The 20,168-nt window shown below is 43.7% G+C and overlaps 1 protein-coding gene across 2 annotated transcripts in view; it reads right to left on the bottom strand.

Annotated features, from left to right (window-relative positions):
- LOC136858780 (peroxidase) overlaps positions 1-20,168 on the bottom strand; it is a 316,626-nt gene that overhangs the window by 74,921 nt on the left and 221,537 nt on the right. For both annotated transcript variants that reach the window (XM_067138573.2, XM_068225696.1), the window contains exons 3-5: positions 18,574-18,726; positions 1,482-1,702; positions 1,209-1,379 (exon numbers count right to left, since the gene is read on the bottom strand). In XM_067138573.2, the coding sequence (XP_066994674.2) occupies positions 1,209-1,379; positions 1,482-1,702; positions 18,574-18,726 (545 nt within the window). The remainder of the gene's footprint in view (positions 1-1,208; positions 1,380-1,481; positions 1,703-18,573; positions 18,727-20,168) is intronic.

Here is a 20,168-nt window from a genome sequence, read left to right as displayed (position 1 = left end):
CTGCACAGGTTATTGACCCCCTGCTACTGATGTGCGTGTTGAGCAGGACAAGCTGCTGCGAGGCAACGTTCTCTACGGGGTGTACAAAATCTGCCCTGGCCAGCAAGATCACCGGATGTATGGGACATGATTAAGCGAGAACTTACGCGTTATCCACAGCCTGCAAGAACCATTAAGGTGTCAATTCATATTATTATTTTCAACGCATATTTACATTTCATATAATTGCACAGATGGCAGATAAGTTTCTTGCCAACAGTTCTGAGCACAGTGCAACAAGAGCAGCAGCTGCCATTCATCTTCAAGAACTGTTGCTCGTTTTGGGTCAACAGTCTGTACGTTTTTGAGTAAGCTCAAGTCCAGATTTTCAGCAATTTCATGGGAAGGAAAAGCAATTTTCAGGGTTGCTGACTGTGGGGTTCGAACCCAACACCTCCTGAATGCAATGTTACAGCGTACCGTGCAGTTAGCTAACTCTATTTTAAATGGATGGATGAGTGAGTGGCAAGAATGGAAGGGATAAGAGGAAGAAAGAATAAAGGGATAAGAGGAGGGAAGAAGGAAAGAAAAAAGCAGATGAAAAATGAGGGAGGAAGACAAGGAAAGGAGGAAGAAAATAAGGATGGAAGGAGTCAAGAAAATAAGGAAGGAAAGAAGGAAGCGAGAAGGGAAGGAGGGGGAAGGAGAGAAAAAAGGAAAAGGAAGAAGAGAAAGGAAAGAAGGGAAGAAGGGAAAGAAGAAAGGGAAAAAGGAAAGAAAGGAAAGAAGGAAGAGGGAAGGAAGAAAGGAAGGAAGGAAGAAAGGAAGGAGGGAGGGGAAGAAGGGAAAGAAGAAAGGGAAAAAGGAAAGAAGGAAGAGGGAAGGAAGAAAGGAAGGAAGGAGGGAGGGGAAGAAGGAAGCGAAAAGAAAGGAAAGAAGGAGAGAAGGAAAGAAGGACGGAAAGAAAGTAGGACGGAAGGAGGGGAGGAAAGAATGTAGATAGAAAAGAAGAAAGGAAGCAGGGAAAGAAGGAATGAATGAAGGAACGAACGAAAAAGAAGAAAGGAAAGGAGAGAATGAGGGAAAGAAGGAAGGAAGGAAGGAAGGAAGGAGAGAAGGAAGAAGGAAGGAGGGAGGGAAGGAAGGAACGTAGGAAGGAATGCAGGAATAAAGGAAGGAGTACTCCCATCAAAATAGCACCGCAAGTGAAGGAAGACACACACACAAACCTTTGGTCTCGGCGGTGAACGTGAGGTCGTGGTCCAGGAGTTGACCCCAGGCCACGAAGAGGAAGGTCACGGCGTGGTCGTGAGCCTCACCATCTCTGTGCACATGGGCGGAGACACTGCGGGGGTTGGGGAGCGGGAACCCGTTGCGACCAGCGCGCGGCTCGCTCACTCCTACAACACAGAACATACACTTTGCTCATCCCGTTAGATGGAACTCAACGAGACTTATTAGATACTGAAACAGTGCATACAAGAGGTAGTACGGTGCCGTACCGTCAGCGTAGTTCGGCGGGAGCAGTCTCCTGAAGGCGACCTTAGCTGCACCCCACGTAGGATGCTGTAGGTTATTGCAGGTACCATCATACCGGCGGTACCGCGTCACGGTACAGGGCTGAGTGTGCTCCAGGAAGCGCGGACAGAACGAAGAGATCCTTGTATTGGTCGTGTCTATCTTGGGCAGCAGGGAAGAAATTTCTTCTCGAGACAATCGGAACCTGGAACATAGCAGACACTCCATCATATATCAGAAGCAGAAAGATGCAGAGTCTGTGTTGAAGTTTATTTTAATCTGTATAAATTTAGTATAATTTTTTGTTCTAAAGACAAAAGAATGGAAAAAGTACTACATAAGTTGGTACAGCACCATATCAACATCAAGCCCTCTATGGAAATACTTATGTCATGTGTGAATTTGTATTTGATGATGCTGGATTTAGAGTGTTAAACTAGTAGCAGTTCTTGTAACATTTTCTTTCCATGGAATTGCTTGTTGTACTCTTGTTGTTGTTGCTGCTGTTGTTGTTGGGTAATTAGGTTTTAACTTTACTTCATTATCACTCTATTGTAAATGGTCATTGCCACCCGGATATTTCCCAATTGCGATGTATTTGTTAATAATAATAATAATAATAATAATAATAATAATAATAATAATAATAATAATAATAATAAATGGTCAAAGTGATGACGTTTAGAAGTTCTTTAAATGTCAGACCCATGTCAGGAGCTCCACTGGTACGTTAAGGAATATCTTCACAGGACGAAATTGAAGCACTTCTTATTCTTCTTTTTTCATATTCAGATTTTGGTTTTTAGTCCTACCAAGACACCGAGATGTCGGAATGTTGTCCCGCCAACTTATTTAGAAAACCAGTATTGTACCATGTGCACAGTAATGGAAGTGAACTGACTTCTAAACCAAAATACTAACATTCCCTATGTCATGAATACTCATGTTGTTCTTCTCTGACTTGTAAGTTCTGATTGTGGTGGTGGTGGTGGTGATTATTGTTTTAAGAGGAAGCAAACGATCCTCTATTAAGGGAACTGGCTTGCTTCTTGTAGATAATTAATTATGTTCAGCCACGCTGGTAAGCCTGACATTCGTGAACCTAACACGCATCATTTGGGACATCGTTGGCCCGTTACCAACTTGCGGAGGATTCCGATATCTATCTGCGGTTGTTGACAGGTATTCCCCCTGGTAGCACACATCACCCTGGTAAGGACGGGCACGAACCCCGCATTTCAAAAAAGGCCGAGGGAGTGTCCACTAATCCCCTACCCCGCCGGCCCTTCAGGTAGACAAACAGGTGCGTCAGGCTAGCTTCTAGCTGGCGGCGAATCTAGTGTCGAGAGAGTAAAAACAGTGCTGTTTGAATTTTACCACAGCGATACTGAAGATGGAAAACAGTGTAAAGGGGTCAGACATTCCTACGCATTCCGACATTACACGAGACTGAATTCTACTGGTGGACTTGGTTGGAGATGTTCGAAGAAGGAGAACTCTAAAGCCAAACTTTTAACAGTGGGAAGTGATGATCCACCTTGAGAAGAGTAGTGTCGGCTCTGGTTCCGCACCAAAGCCAGAGAAACACATCCACAAGAAAATTATCAAGTCAAAAATAGTGAAATGGACAGACTGCACGTTCTGAAATGTTTCAGTACAGCGATACAATGTTCTCGTCAAGTTTCAGTTAATTATAGAAGTCAAAGTCCGCATTACTCTTTCACATTTATCCCGTCAGAAACTGTCAAACTTCTCGATACTGTTCCGGGGTGTACAAGGTGTGGGCTTGAACTACGATATCAAAACTTAATTTAAAACTTTAAATAAATGTTATATTGCTTTAACAACATGTTTCACTTAGTGAAGAGAAACCAATGACAGTCTTAATACCGGTAACAGAATAGAAAACCCCAAAATAGGGAATTTAACAGTCTTAGGCTTCAAGCCCCAAATTTACAATGTCGCCAAAGTAGCGTTTAATTAGACACAGAATTCCAGAGCAAATTGCTCCAGAAATACAATTTATGGCCTTCCAAAGGCACCACTCAATATTACACTAAAATCAGAAAAGAGTTCACATGCTCTCCGAATTCAAGAAAGGAGACTGGCTCCCAATTTCTTACAGCCTACACAAGGCAACATCTCTGGCCGCTCTAGGCACAGCCTACCACTTACAATTTAGTTAATACAGGGGTGTCTAGTACCCATATTACTGGCCCAAACTCAAAGTGTACGGAGGCGTACACTTGCGCTCTTACTTGCGCTCGCGGCCCGATGATGCAGAGGCTAATCCCAAGCTACTGAGGTGATTGGAAAGAAAGGTTAAGTAATGCTTTACAGAAAGAGAAACAGTTACAAAATCGTAGTCACCTCAAGATAAAGTGAAGGGGAACTCGAGAGGGTACCGCACTCTGTATCCCCGATTTACAGTCTAAGTCTTTATGAAATTTTAAATGAGAAGAAGTACTTTACATTCTTAGGAAACGGATGGTTACATAGTTAGAAATTAGAACCTTCCCCTCAGGTAAGTCTGCGGAGATAGCAAACTGGTGGCCATTACCTGGGCTGATGTTCTGCCTGCCGAAGAATGCGGCACCCCGCCTCCTGTCTTAACACACACACTCAGAAATCCGACGATCAATAAGACAAGGTAACTCAGCTTATATACCCGAGAGGAGGGCTAAATCCGGACACACCCTCTCATTTTATTGCATAAACCGAAAGCCTACAAAAAGCCTGTCATTGGCTGAAAAATAATTACAGAAAATTGTTTTTGGCCAGATTCAAAAGCTGGCGGGATGAGAAGGAAGTGTTGCAAACCTTGAAGTACCAAAATAAATGAAAGTCAATTCTGTTGAGAAAACCTATAAACACAAAACTTCTTCCAATCACTAATTATTCCACCTTGCACCAGTATTTTGTAGAGACATCTATGGAGAAAAGTTCAAACTTCTCGATGTACACCAAAACAAAACAAATAATTCCAATCAGTTTAGGAAACTTTAAAATACCACATTACTCAGTCGTGACATCTTCTGCGTAATGTCCCAACTTCATGCATTAGCTGTTTCAAAAGTTGTTCGATAGATAGCGTTTGCTAAGGCGCGGGGTTGAGGTACAGATACCATTCTTCGGTTGGACGAGTAAGACCTCATTAACCAGTCGTGAGGAACTTCCTGTGGCAAGGCAAACATTTATCCCCCAAGCTGTCATCAACAGAGCGACATTTGAATACCAAGTAAATCCTGGTTTACGTCTTCAGTTTCGAAGTCCATCCTTAACAACTCCAACGTTTCTTACTGTTCATCTACGGGTACAGGTGTCAACGGCCCCTCAAAAACATCTATACGTAGTTCAGTGCTTACGAAGCTCAAGAAATCTTCCTCATTATCAGCATCAGGACAAAAATACCCGTATCACTCGGCGGTGAATTATTTTCAGCTTTCACTGACACTGTACAGGAGAGAGATTTCATCACTCATTGTGAGTAATAGAAGTCGAATTCTGTTACGAACTTCAAAAGGGGACGGATTGCTATAAAAAACTCCTAGGCCACGGACACGTGAAAAAAATTCCCAACCAGTCTTGGTTTAATCTGGCGGTTAAAATATAAGGCATATTTTCATGTTCCATGTCTTCAGAAAGTCCTAAGAGAGAGTTTGTAAATATTATGAACCCGTTCTGAAACGGAAGTAAAGTTTTCCGTTTACCAACTCTCACTTGTGTAATCACCTCCAGAAAGCGCTTCAGAGTATTTCCCTGACTCCTTAAGTTCAAGCCGTATCCACTCCTAAGGGGAGTCTTTTCATCTTTAGGTGCCCTGAAATTCAACACGTCGAAGGTGTCATTGACTAGCTCGATGAAGTTGCTTTCAGCGTCCTTGTTGAAAGTACACCAGAGCTGTGTGCCTGGAAAACAAGTGCGCAGCCATTCTCACATTCTGACGGGATCTGCCTTTACACTCAGATGAACCTCACTAATATGATGGTCCCTGTTTGAGTTTGTAATAGGTGTTCTATTGTCTTCTTCTGAAATTCTGAACCATCAGCTAACGTCAAACCTTCATCTAAAAAGTGGTTTCTCACTAATTTCAAGAGGTGGGCTACATCACAGAACACCCACACCTTCCTTTTATCATCCACTGGATTGGCAAACAAGCTCTTGTCCTTGTGTGCGTTTAGTTCCTTCCACACTTTGGCAGTTTTGCCCCCATGTCACAAGTTTCTGGAAAGCGATTTCACTCGTTTATTGCCTGCCAGAAGATATCGAATCTGCCCTGGCGTAAAACATTTGGACAGAATCCTAACTACTTCCTCTCTGTGTGCACTCTACTCCACTTTCGGGCGGAGGCGGTTGTTGTCGTCCTTTTGAGACTAGATACCAAGCTCCCTTGAGCTTCTTTAGAGCAGCCTCCCTTCGTTTTAAAATCGCGTTTCATCTTCCAAAATATCCACCCGCTTACAGAGTTTTAAAATCTCCTCATTTTGAAGCGATTCAGTGCTAGTTGGCTGGTCAACTTTCCTTTCTTTGGTGACAAAGTCTCTAATGTTGACCGCGCTTGCTTCTTCACGCTCCTAACTTCAAGACGCAAATCTCTGTCACTGGAAATCTGTAAAATGAAGATAAACCTTTATGAGCGATCACGTTTTAAGCATATAAACTACGATAGTTAAGTTAAATACGCCTAACTACTTAACGTTCCAAGTGTATGAACAGTTGTAAGTTAAAATACTGTCGCAACTCGGCTTTCTCACATAAAACGTTCTGCTGGCAAACAACAGAACAAAGTGAAAAGATTCAATACATTGTTCCAGTACCAGGAATCGAACCCAAGCCTTCTAAGCGAAAGTCAGCTACCCTAGCCAGTATACCGTAGCACAACAGAATCAGTTTATTCATACTTCCACGTAGCTGGTCAAATTTATTACGATTTATTAAATATTGTATTTATTGAATATTATTAAATATTGTATGAAAAGTAGTAGACAGATAGGCCTAGCTGCTCTGCTGTTTGGCTGCGGACGGGGCTAGTGGTGAACACGAAGCTTCATCGCCATGCCAATTTGCAATGGACAGAGACGGAACAACATTTGCCCGCAAGATTTTTCTGTGCGGTAATCCGAGTAGTTCATTTCTCAAACCTCGTTCATAATCCTCTTGACGAAAATTGGCATTTGTCACTTCTCTTAGAGCGCAACACCCACACTCTCGTCACGTTTTGAATAGCACAATACGGAAGATGCTACAAGACTGCGTGCGGCAGTGGTTCTCCGCAACAGGCCGACAGCTGGAAGCAAAGCGCAGAGCCCCCCTGATGAACTGCACTCCATGTGCTTCAAATTGAGCTTGCAGAGGTGTCTCAAGCGCGCACCCGCCACACTGCGGCAAACCCACGACTGAGAAGCTCAAAGAACTTGGATACTTTAAAATTCGCCGTCAGTCCGATGGCATTTGAAGGTGCTCAAATACGGCACCCTCGTGTCGGTAGATTTACTGGCACGTAAAAGAACTTCTGAGCGACTAAATTCCGGTACCTCAGCGTCTCCGAAAAGTGTAAAAGTAGTTATTGGGACGTATTATTAATAATAAAATTAATAATAATACACAGTTCAAAAATGTTAGGGGATCATGTTTTTGAACTATGCCATGCTCCACTAAACCGTTGAAGAATACAAAAGAACGTCGATGGATTCGCGTTCATTTTCAGAACACACACGGATATGTTCAAATAGGGGCGAAAACAAAGTGATAACAGTCCTCCAGGGTGGATTTTTATCACAGTTGGAGAGCTTCAGTATGGTGTATGTCCTCCACGAGCATTTATCACAGGTTGGTACTACGTGGCTTGTTCCGTGTAAATCGACGGAGGTCACATTGCGGTATCGGGTCCCATTCTTCAATGAGAGCCTGTGGTGGAGCAGGACGTCCATGAACACTTCTGTCAAGCCTATCCCACACATGCTCGATGGGATTAATGTCGGGACTCACTGCTGGCCATTCCATACATTGAATGTCCAGTTCTCGCAAGACAGCTCTCGTGATGCGCGCTACATGAGCCCTGGCATTGTCGTGCATGAGTACGAATTCAGGGCCAACACCGCATGCAGCAACCAACACATGCTGTAGCAGTATCTGTTCGATGTACCCCGCAGCGGTAAGAATACCACGGACGACAAGATCCGTACGGCCATCAATACAGATGCTACCCCACTCCATCACAGAACTTTGTCCGAATCAGTCGCCTTCCTGGACAACATTTGGCATGTACTGCTCACCACGGCGTCTCCACACACGTTGACGTCCATCCCGCTGTATCAGAGAAAATCTGGACTCGTCTGTGAACAACACAGGTCTCCATTGGCGAAGTTGCCAGTTGACGTGGGTACGGGAAAACAGAAGGCGAGCTGCGCGATGGTGTTGCGCTAAACGGGCACTGGAACAGGACGTCTGGGTCGTAAGGACCTGTTCCTTACTGTCTGGTCGGACACCGTCACTCGAGTGACCCTCCTGAGGTCTTGCTGCAGTTCTCTGACAGTTGCTGAACGACGCCGCAACGCACGGATGGTCAGATATCGGTCATCCTGTGGGGTTGTCATGCGTCCACAACCTTGTCCAACCCTCCTTGTGAACTGGTCTCTCATTGTAGCGATTCCACAAGCGGTGAATAACTGACGGAGAGATGCACAGCAACACGACGAAAAGTCCATCCTTCCTGGATCAAAGTGACTGCCCTTGCGACTTATTAAGGTGTCTCATGTGATGTGCCGGTTGACCTACAACGTGCAGTAGTCTGTGTTCCTCACATCGACACATTGACGCACCGCTATTCACTTTGTTTTGAGGGGCACCTGACAGTTTATTGCATGGCTACGCCTACAGATGGAATATAACTTCGATTTAACATACCCTGAGTAGCTGAGGTCTCAAGGTATGCTGTACGACCATTGGAACCCCATCCGTTCATATACCAATTCTTTGAACTGTGTAATGATAATTCCTGTACGTTTTCCCAATTTGTTGGAGCGGTACTTGGTGAGGATTTCGCCCTGTTTTACGCCCGTCTCTCCTGACTCCAGCTCTATGGTTAGTAGTGTGATGTTCTGTGTAGTAGATAAATATTATCATCAGCAGCATGAGGCGGTAATGACGTGCTCGATTCACCCGGAAGATTGTGGGTTAGATTTCCTGGAGAGAAAGTCGGAGACCCCTAGTGGTGGTGGAGGTAGAATAACAACTCTGCCTGTCGTAACAGGTGACTAAAAGGGGTACCAGGGGCTCTTAACTTGGGAGCGTGGGTTGGCAATAAAGGGTCCGTTAGCTGAGCCCTGACATTGCGTCCAGTTACTTGTGCCATCTATCCTATCCGACCTCCCTTGTTCAACTCTTGCTCTTCTCCGACCCCGACAGTATTACGTATTGAGGCCTAGAGAATCTTTCATTTTCCCAAACTTCGTGCCCTCTGTGTTTCTTTGGCGGATACCTTCTTTTTTCGAAGTTTCGTTCCCCTTCCATTTTTTTCCGTCCGATTAGCGTTAATAGAGGATGGTGTCCCAATTGCACTTCCTCTTAAAACAATAATCACCACCACCACCAGAAAGTCGAACATTTCGAAACGAAGCTTCCATTTTCACAAAGGCAAATGATCATGACGTTCACTGATGCCACATCGCAAACTGAAACTTTAGAAAAATCCTCAGCATAATCTTTGGCCCAGTAGAGACTGTGGCTGAACGATACTCGAGCTCGAAGTGTCCTGCATTGCCTCAACTAAGATGGCTTAGCTTTTTATTTATTTGATTCTCTCTTCAAATACAACGAGAATCCGCACAACTTCCTCTATTGCTATTTATTGAAGGATTCATCCGTCTCTTTGCACAGGTCAGAATAAAATGCAGCTTCCACGGAAGTCTCAATCTCATCGATGGCTGTAATAATATCGAAGCTACCGGGCGAGTTGGCCGAGCGCGTAGAGGCGCGCGGCTGTGAGCTTGTATCCGGGAGATAGTAGGTTCGAATCCCACTATCGGCAGCCCTGAAGATGGTTTTCCGTGGTTTCCCATTTTCACACCAGGCAAATGCTGGGGCTGTACCTTAATTAAGGCCACGGCCGCTTCCTTCCAACTCCTAGGCCTTTCCCATCCCATCGTCGCCGTAAGACCTATCTGTGTCGGTGCGACGTAAAGCCCCTAGCAAAAAAAAAATAAAAAAATATCGAAGCTACTCAGAAATGACATCAGAAACACGACCAGTGCGTCTCTTAGCGCCCGTCGTGTTGCAATAGGACTTTCTGCCACAGTGAGGAAAGCAATGGAAAACTACGGCACGCCTCACTTTGCTTAGAACGTCTCATTATGATATCGCCGTCGTTTTTGCAGTTCCCCTATAATTCGGCGGCGCTATTTCGAGATCAAAGCCTGACAGATCGTACATCAGAGTGTTGTCTCGAACCAGTTCTTTACGATACCGGAATACAATGACACGTTCATCTTGTTCTTGTTGCATTCGAATTCTTTGTAATGCAAGTGATCTCCGCCAGGATCGATTCCCCTATCTTAGAAACAGAAGAATGTCGACCATTTTAATAGCGTGACAGCCAAGAGTGTTAAGGTCAGGGCAGTGACGTATCAGCCCGCACTGTGCCAGTGAAAGCTCACACTTTCTGCTTTTCGCACGTCAACCTTGCGGGCTGATGGTATAATTATACTGTATGTTGATCTTCCTTCCTTACCGTCCAGGGTTGGTTCTTCCCTCGTACTCAGCGAGGTATGCCACCTCTACCGCCTCAAGGGCAGTGTCCTGGAGCGTGGCCGCGGGATACAACTGGGGACCATGACCAGCACCTCGCTCAGGCGGCCTCACCTGCTGTGCTGAACAGGGCTTTGTGGTGGGGATGGAAAGATTGGATGGGATAGAGAAGGAAGAGGGAAGGAAGCGGCCGTGGCCTTAAGTTAGGTACCATCCCGGCATTTGGCTGGAGGAGAAATGGGAAACCACGGAAAACCACTTCGAGGATGGCTGAGCAGGGAATCGAACCCCCCTCTACTCTTTTGACCTCCCGAGGCTGAGTGGACCCATTCCAGCCCTCGTACCACGTTTCAAATTTCGTGGCACAGCCGGGAATCGAATCCGGGCCTCCGGGGCTGGCAGCTAATCACACTAACCACTACACCACAGAGGCGGACCCCATGGAAGTACTGCCAAAAATGAGTGCAATTGGACTAGACAATAGAGTGACTGAATGGGTTGCTATATTTTTAGAAAATAGATCTCAGAGAATTCGAGTAGGTGAAGCTTTATCTGACCCTGTAATAATTAAGAAGGGAATTCCTCAAGGCAGTATTATTGGACCTTTATGTTTTCTTATATATATAAATGATATGTGTAAAGAAGTGGAATCTAGATAAGGCTTTACGCAGATGATGTTATTCTGTGTAGAGTATAAATAAGTTACAAGATTGTGAGCAGCTGCAGGGTGACCTCGATAATGTTGTGAGATGGACAGTAGGCAATGGTATGATGATAAACGGGGTTAAAAGTCAGGTTGTGAGTTTCACAAATAGGAAAAGTCCTCTCAGTTTTAATTACTGCGTTGATGGGTTGAAAGTTCCTTTTGGGGATCATTGTAAGTATCTTCATTGGGGCAATCACATAAATGGGATTGTAAATAAAGGGTACAGATCTCTGCACATGGTTATGAGGGTGTTTAGGGGTTGTAGTAAGGATGTAAAGGAGAGGGCATATAAGTCTCTGGTAAGACGCCAACTACAGTATGGTTCCAGTGTATGGGACCCTCACCAGGATTACTTGATTCAAGAACTGAAAAAGTCCAAAGAAAAGCAGCTCGGTTTGTTCTGGGTGATTTCCGACAAAAGAGTAGCGTTACAAAAAATGTTGCAAAGTTTGGGCTGGGAAGACTTGGGAGAAAGGAGACGAGCTGCTCGACTAAGTGGTATGTTCCTAGATGTCAGTGGAGAGATGTCCGACTTGTTGGCTGAACGTTCAGCGTATTGCCCTTCGGTTCAGAGGGTCCCGGGTTCGATTCCCGGCCGGGTCGGGGATTTTAACCTTAATTGGTTAATTCCAATGGCACGGGGGCTGGGTGTATCTGTTGTCTTCATCATCATTTCATCCTCATCACGACGCGCAGGTCGCCTACGGGTGTCAAATAGAAAGACCTGCACCTGGCGAGCCGAACGCGTCCTGGGATATCCCGGCACTAAAAGCCATACGACATTTCATTTTTTCAGTGGAGAGATGGCGTGGAATGACATTAGTAGACGAATAAGTTTGAGTGGCGTCTTTAAAAGTAGGAAAGATCACAATATGAAGATAAAGTTGGAATTCAAGAGGACAAACTGGGTCAAATATTCATTTATAGGAAGGGGAGTTAGGTATTGGAATAACTTACCAAGGGAGACGTTCAATAAATTTCCAATTTCTTTGAAATCGTTTAGGAAAACAACAGATAGGGAGTCTGCCACCTGGGCAACTGCCAGTGTCCACATGCTGTAGAATCCATTGACAGAACGCCACCCGGGCATCGAAATCATGACCCTGGAGCTCCTGGTGTAAGTGAAGATGGTACAGATGAATCCAGTGGGTATGCAATATCCGCCTAACGCACGCTGGACTGGTGTTCGTCTCCTGTGCAATGGCCCGTGTGCTACTATGAAGGTCAAACTCGACCTCTTCATTATCAGCAGACGTCACAGGATGATGTGGAACAGGCCGTGTCCTTCCTAGGGATTCAGTCTTTCCACGCTCAGTAATCTCATGTCCGTCGGTTGTCGTCTATCCGGATGGTGGTCTTGGTACAGGCGTTGTGCCTGGTATGCATTTTGTCTAGCTTCTCCATAGATAAGTAACATATCCACATACTCGTCGCTGGGATACATCTCGAGGCAGTGAATTGCTTCGAAGAAGGCCAGTTCGCGCAAGTACACACATACCTGCCATCACATGTTGTTATCGTTTTAATGGGACATACTTTGCCCTACTTGTGGTCTACGAAGCTTGGAACATGGACGACGTAGTTAACTGGCCACAGACCATCATCTCCTCATCCTCGTCCAACCCAGCACTATACCCAACGCAAGATACCTACGGTAAACAACTCAGTCCTTGGAAGCTATCAAGTATGCAACCTTACCGCATCCCAAGTAACTGGCTGTTAAAAAAAATCGTTATGTGGAATTCGAACCTCCTACTCGAGCACTGTCCCCGCCCTCTTGCCATGCGAGCTACTGCGACACTTGACCTATGGCGCGCACTTCTCGGCCTATACATACCGTCTATGTATCCACCTCCTGTTTTAAAGTACGTGTTCTGCGTATCTGTACTCGTTTTATAGGTTCATTCGAGGTATCCACGATGAATGAATAGTGGCGCTCAAGATTCCTGCTGTCTTCTAGCCCGTAAACTTAATCTCGTTATATTACCGTCCGCCTCTGTGGTGTAGTCGTCAGTGTGATTAGCTGTCACCCCCCGAAGGCTCGGGTTCGATTCCCGGCTCTGCCACGAAATTTGAAATGTGGTACGAGGGCTGAAACGGGGTCCACTCAGCCTCGGGAGGTCAACTGAGTAGAGGTGGCTTCGATTCCCACCTCAGCCATCCTGGAAGTGGTTTTCCGCGGTTTCCCAATTCCCTTCCAGGTAAATGCCGGGATCGTACCTAACTAAAAGGCCACGGCCGCTTCCTTCCCTCTTTCTTGTCTATCGCTTCCAAACTTCCCATCCTCGCGCAAGGCCCCTGTTCAGTATAGCAGGTGAGGTATTGATCATCCTCCGCAGTTGTATCCTCCGGCCGAAAGTCTGAAGCTCCAGGACACTGCCCTTGAGGCGGTAGGGGTGGGATCCCTCACTGAGTCCGACGGAAAAGCCAACCCTGAAGGGTAAACAGATTAAGTAAGTTAGTGTATTACCCCATTTTAGGGAGAGGGGTCGATGGCTTTCAGAATTGTAGTAAATGTGAAGGGATGCATAAAACTGGATCGCATGGGTCTGGTGGACCAACCGGTACTGTATGTATCTTCAATAGAGTAAGGCTATTCCAGGAGAGATCGACTGTCTTTGAAGGAGACCTCCATGTTATGGTCAGGACCTTGTGCTACAAGCTCAGTCGCCATTGTGAGCTTCTCGCTCGTTATGCAGATTTTACTCTTCTCTTAATTACTGGTTGTATCTGCGTGTGAAGAGTGCAGTAGTTTCTCTGATAATCTTAAATTATGGAGCGCCAGAGCATTGTTCAGCACCGGCTGGGCGACCTTCTCATATCCGTGCTACAGGAAGCAAAAGTTCCAACAATCTTTTAGATGATTAAGATACCATAATTAGCAATCTTCTCTACAGTATATATAAAAATGAATGTTTGTATGTTTGTACGTATGTAAATGACACATCTCCTCCTAAACCACTGAAGCAATATCAACCAAACTTGGTATACTTATGAATTACTATCTGGAGACGAGCACTGTGGGGGTAAGCCATCTGTAGCTCCCTTAGGGGCGGGGGTCAGGGGGGTCAGTGTATAAAAATAACCGTAAAATGTACCGAATCCACAGGTTTCAGGGTCGCTGAGATGAATAATGACACTCCCGATTTCTTAAAAGTCCAAGTTAAGCCCCCTTTGGGGTGGGGGCGAGGGGGAAGTGATATATAAAATTAAACGAAAATAGTGTCGAATACATAGTTTTCGGGGTCGTCGAGGTAAATTGTACACTCCTGATTTTTAGTATCAGGAGACAAAGCATGTGGTGGTAAGACAGCCCAGGAGCCCTTAGGGCGGGGGGTGGGCGAGGGGGTGAGATATTAAAATCATCGAAAGTAGTGCCGAATCTATACTTTTCGGGCTCGCTGAAATGAATAGTGATACTCCGGAATTTTTTAATGTCCAAGTTCAGTCCCCTTTGGGGTGGGGGTCGATGGGGGTGTAATATCTAAAAATAATAGAAAATAGTGTCGAATCCATAGTTTTCGGGGTCGTTGAAATGAATAGTGGCACTCCGGATTTTTAGTATCAGGAGACAAACCACGTGGGGGTAATACACCCCAGGAACCCTTAGGGGCAGGAGGGGGGTGAGGGGGCTGAGATATAAAAATCATCGAAAGTACTGTCTAATCCATACTTTTCGGGGTCGCTGAGATGGAAAGTGACACTCCGGAATTTTTTAAAGTCCAAGTTCAGCCCCTTCTTGGTGGGGGGCGACGGGAGAGTGATATATAAAAATAATCGAAAATAGTGTCGAATACATAGTTTTCGGGGTCGCCGAGGTGAATTGTACACTCCGGATTTTTAGTATCAGGAGACAAATCACGTGGGGGTAAGACAGAATAGGAACCATTAGGAGCGAGGGGCAAGGGGGGGTCAGATATACAAATTAACAAAAATAGTGTCGAATTCATATTTTTCGGGGTCGCTGAGATCGATAGTGACACTCCGGATTTTTTTAAAAGTCCAGATTCAGCCCCCTTTGGGGTAGGGGCTAGGGGGGATTGATACATAAAAATAATCGAAAATAGTGTCTAATCCAGAGTTGTCGGGGTCGCTGAGATGAATACTAACACTCCCGATTTTTTAAGAATCAAAGTTTGGCCTCCTTTAGGGTGGGGGAGGGGGAGTGAGATATAAAAATATATTAATTAAGACATAAAAATGAAAACAGGCGTGAATTAATGAAACCATTCTAGGAATCTTAGAAACTTGAAACTTGGTACCAGACAAGCTGATGACTTCAGGATCCCTAGAAAAATGTAAAATTCTCAAAATTCTCTGAGGAGGACACACTGGGAGTTTCAAATATGCATCAGAACACAGTCAGTGATATTTATCCTGAAGGATAACTTATAGGTTTCATGGGCTTCAAAGTTTCCTGAAAATCCTAATTTTAACTCCCTCCCCCCATATGAAGATGACGACACAATCTCCCAGACGAGTTAGAAAATCGAAATTTGGCAAAATTATAGCTTTTTTGTACGTTAAATTTGGTTGTATTTCTGGATTTACGTAATTTTTCCACTTTGTACTCCTATAATTGATGGTTTGATTCAATTATAGGAAAGATGAGATCATCAAATTCCACACGAATATTGGCCCACCAAGTAGCCATATGTAAGCCAAATTCTATGTTTGAAGCTGTCGTATATGTATGTGAAAAGTAATTCACTGTGTGAAAATCTCAACTGGGATGTATTTCTTATAATAATAATAATAATAATAATAATAATAATAATAATAATAATAATAATAATAATAATAATAATAATAATAATAAAGGGGGTTAATTTTAATTGAGCAAGAACTTGACATGTTACAAATGTAAAAATTGGCATTTGGAAACTCATTTAAAGAAACCACCGGAAATCAACTGAGTAGACGTGGTTTCGATTCCCACCTCAGCCGTCATGGAAGTGGTTTTCCGGAATTTCCCACTTCTCCTCCAGACAAATGTTGGGATGGTACCAAACTTAAGGCCACGGCCGCTTCCTTCCCTCTTCCTGGTCTATCCCTACCAATCTCCCCATCCCCCATAAGGCCCTTGTTCAGGATAACAGGTGAGGCCGCCTGGGCTAGTCCTCCTCCCCAGTTGTATGGAAATAGACAGACAGGCAGCATAATAGACGCAACACCGTACCCCAGGTCATGCGATTTTACTGTTATGTACCAGTATTTCCGGGTTATATAGTATGAAACACACACACACTGCACTATGGCCTCAGGTGCCGTGAAGTGATGCCATCTAGGCGGCGAAGTAACAGATGGTATTAGTGATCACGAAGCTGTTTTTGTCGTAGTTAAAAATAAATGTGATAGAAAGGAAGGTATTAAAATTAGGACTATTAGGCAGTACCATATGGCTGATAAAACAGGCATGAGGAATTTTTAAAAAGTAACTATGATCGCTGGAAAATGGTAATAAAAATGTAAACAGACTCTGGGATGGGTTTAAAGAAATTGTTGAGGAAAGTGAAAATAGGTTTGTACCTTTAAAGGCGGTAAGGAATGGTAAAGATCCACTATATTATAACAGAGAATTTAAGTGACTGAGAGGGAGGTGCAGGTTGGAACGAAATAGAGTTAGAAATGGTTATGGAAGTAAGGAGAAATTGAAGGAACTTACTAGAAAATTGAATCTAGCAAAGAAGGCAGCTAAGGATAACATGATGGCAAGCATAATTGGCAGTCATACAAATTTTAGTGAAAAGTGGAAGGGTATGTATAGGTATTTTAAGGCAGAAACAGGTTCCAAGAAGGACATTCCAGGAATAATTAATGAACAAGGGGAGTGTGTATGTGAGGATCTTCAAGAGGCAGAAGTATTCAGTCAGCAGTACGTAAAGATTGTTAGTTACAAGGATAATGTCAAGATAGGGGATGTGAGTAATACTAAAGAAGTATTAAAATTTACCTATGACAGCAGGCAATGGTATGATGATAAACGGGGTTTAAAGTCAGGTTTGAGTTTCACAAATAGGAAAAGTCTTCTCAGTTTTAATTACTGCGTTGATGGGGTGAAAGTTCCTTTTGGAGATCATTGTAAATACCTAGGTGTTAATATAAGGAAATATCTTCATTGGGGTAATCACATAAATATGATTGTAAATAAAGGGTACAGATCTCTGCACATAGGTATGAGGGTATTGAGGGTTTGTAGTTAGGATGTAAAGGAGGAGGCATGTAAGTCTCTGGTAAGACCCCAACTAGAGTATGGTTCCAGTGTATGGGACCCTCACCAGGTTTACTTGATTTAGGAACTGGAAAAAATCCAAAGAAAAGCAGCTGGATTTGTTCTGGGTGATTTCCGACAAAAGAGTAGCGTTACAAAAATGTTGCAGAGTTTGGGCTGGGAAGACTTGGGAGAAAGGAGAAGAGCTGCTCGACTAGGTGGTATGTTCCGAGCTGTCAGTGGAGAGATGGCGTGGAATGACATTAGTAGACGAATAAGTTTGAGTGGTGTCTTTAAAAGTAGGAAAGATCACAATATGAAGATAAAGCTGGAATTCAAGAGGACAAATTGGGGCAAATCTTCATTAAATTGGGGCAAATCTTCGTTTATAGGAAGGGAAGTTAGGGATTGGAATAACTTACCAAGGGAGATGTTCAATAAATATGCAGTTTCTTTGAAATCGTTTAGGAAAAGGCTGGGAAACCAAGAGATAGAGAATCAGCCACCTGGGCGACTGCGCTAAATGCAGATGAGTACTGACTGATCGATTGATTGATTGATTGATTGATTGATTGATTGATTGATTGATTGATTGATTGATTGATTGATTGATTGATTGATTGATTGATTGATTGATTGATTGATTGATTGATTGATTGATTGATTGATTGATTGATTGATTGATTGATTGATTGAATACCGTTTGAAATTACAGAGTACATGAAAACAGATGCCGAGGTGGAACCTGGACAATAAAAACGACATAGTTATGGTGTTATTAAAAAGCAAAGAAATTTAGCAGGCTACTTAGGGGATATTTTCACCTCGAATATTTATGAAAGAACAGCGATTAAAGGAAAGGGAAAGTTTATCGAAGATTTCCTCTCATGATTCACCCCATTCGGCTACTCCTCGTTCTATGAATGAATATTTGTCCCAATTTTTCTCTTAATTTGCAAGTTCTGGAGTCGAACCAAGGCGCTGTCATCGTGTATTGTGTCAGTGAGGATTATCGCTCGTCCAGATAAAGACTGGACAAGACTTGTAAACAGACAACAATTAGTGTGTGGGTCATCCTGGAATTGTCCCGCTCCTTGCTTAGTGTTCTTCGCTTCGGAGGGTCACGGGCTCGATTTCCAGCCGCATCAGAGAATTTAAGTTTAAATGGTTAATTCCCTCGACTCGGAGACTGAGTGATTCTACAGTCCCCAACGTCCGTGCCACTGACACAGAATACTATCCTCATTAGAGTAACACACAGTTTCCTATACATACAGGCTATAAATAGCCACACGGAATTATTATTATTATTATTATTATTATTATTATTATTATTATTATTATTATTATTATTATTATTATTATTATCCTAGAATTAACAGCAAATCGTGGCGAGGATATGGCATGCACCTACCTGTCGGCTAGGATTCTCGTCGTCTCCTGGAGAGAGGTCCCCAGCAGGCTCAGGGAGTGCAGAGAGTTGTCACGGAGAGGACGCCGTAGTCCTACCTTCTCTCTAGCCTGGAGGAACGCCTCGTCCACAGCGCCGTACGAGATGCAGCCGCCACTGGAACAACCCGAAGTAACAACAATGAAGGAAGAATGTTACTGAACCCTTGAATCTACCACTCCATCGTCAGTCGTCTGCCTCGGCTGCTTCGGTAGAACAATATTGATTCTTAGATCTTGGGACGAGTACGATTCTTCCTTGTCACTACATCGACCGATCGATAGGGTTCAGAAGAGAGTATAATAACTTCAAATGAGGAGAAAAATGTGCTTAATAAAAATCTATTGAACGAAATTATGATAATTTCGATTACTAAATAATCATAAAATAACAAGTAAAATTTATCATAACACGTTTTTCTAAATCAGTCACATTGTATAATGTGAACGGCGAAATTATCTTGAAATTATTTTCATTAGTGTCTTTCCAACTTTGAAAACGCAATATAAGATTTGTGGACAGCAAGACCAGAAAGGATCAGAAAACGTGAAAATCAGGTAACATTGACCCAAACAATAACTGAGAGTTAATCCAGACGAACCGTGCAAAATCTAAACTTCAACAAATAGAATTACGGATTTACATTTAATTAAAGTTATCTACCAGTCGAATATCCTCTCGGATCCCCCGAATGCATCCTTAACCGAACCATATTAACTATCAGTTGCTCTGGGTAACCTGCGAAATATTATTTGAAAGCATGGTGTTTGTTACAATTACGACAATCTGAAATAAAATCACACCATGTGTTGCCATCTCGTGACACCCTTAAGTTATAGATAAATCCCAATGTCGAAATATGCATCACCCCAAACAGGTGTTCAAAATGAACCAGCAACACTCGATCGTTCTGGAGGAACAAAACTGCGAAATGCACGGAAACCTTAACTCACTATGCCAAACACTGAAGTTAAATAAAAGTGGCCACAAGAAGACTTCTTACTAAACCAACTTTCTGCCTATAAGACAATTACAAAGGGCACTAGGAAAGTTTTGTAATACGCAAAAACGTTTGGTCCTGTTATGGTGAGGGATGAAAAGAGGGGTGAAAACCAGTCTAGAAGACAGCAAGGCGCAACCTTCACACCAGTTGTTACCAAGCAGTGGGATTGAAAGCAAGTTAAGATGTCAGTGTGGTCTAAAGGTGAATATCGCGCGATTAACTGCTACAGTTTTGCTCGTGGATTAACTGTTGAGCAGTGCCTGCAGGAAATGACTCCTGTGCTGGGGAAAGACTATCCACATCGGACAACAAATTTCTGGGCGACCGTCTGAATCAATGACTGAGGAACACATTGAAGCTGTGAGGAAAATGTTGCAGCAAGAGAGGCGGTTGACATATCGGCAGGTAGAAGAAACCTCCACATCCCTGCACCAGTTATTCCTTCAATTCTACACGACCATGTTAGAAAGGTTTGTTCCCTTTGGGTGCCCCATTCACTTTCAGAGGAACAAAGGGCACATCGAGTGAAATGGTGCCGAGAAATGCTAAAGCAGTT

This window comes from Anabrus simplex, chromosome 1 (genome assembly GCF_040414725.1).
Source record: "Anabrus simplex isolate iqAnaSimp1 chromosome 1, ASM4041472v1, whole genome shotgun sequence".
In the NCBI taxonomy this organism is placed as follows: Eukaryota; Metazoa; Arthropoda; class Insecta; order Orthoptera; family Tettigoniidae; genus Anabrus; species Anabrus simplex.
This window is presented reverse-complemented; position numbering and strand designations above follow the sequence as displayed.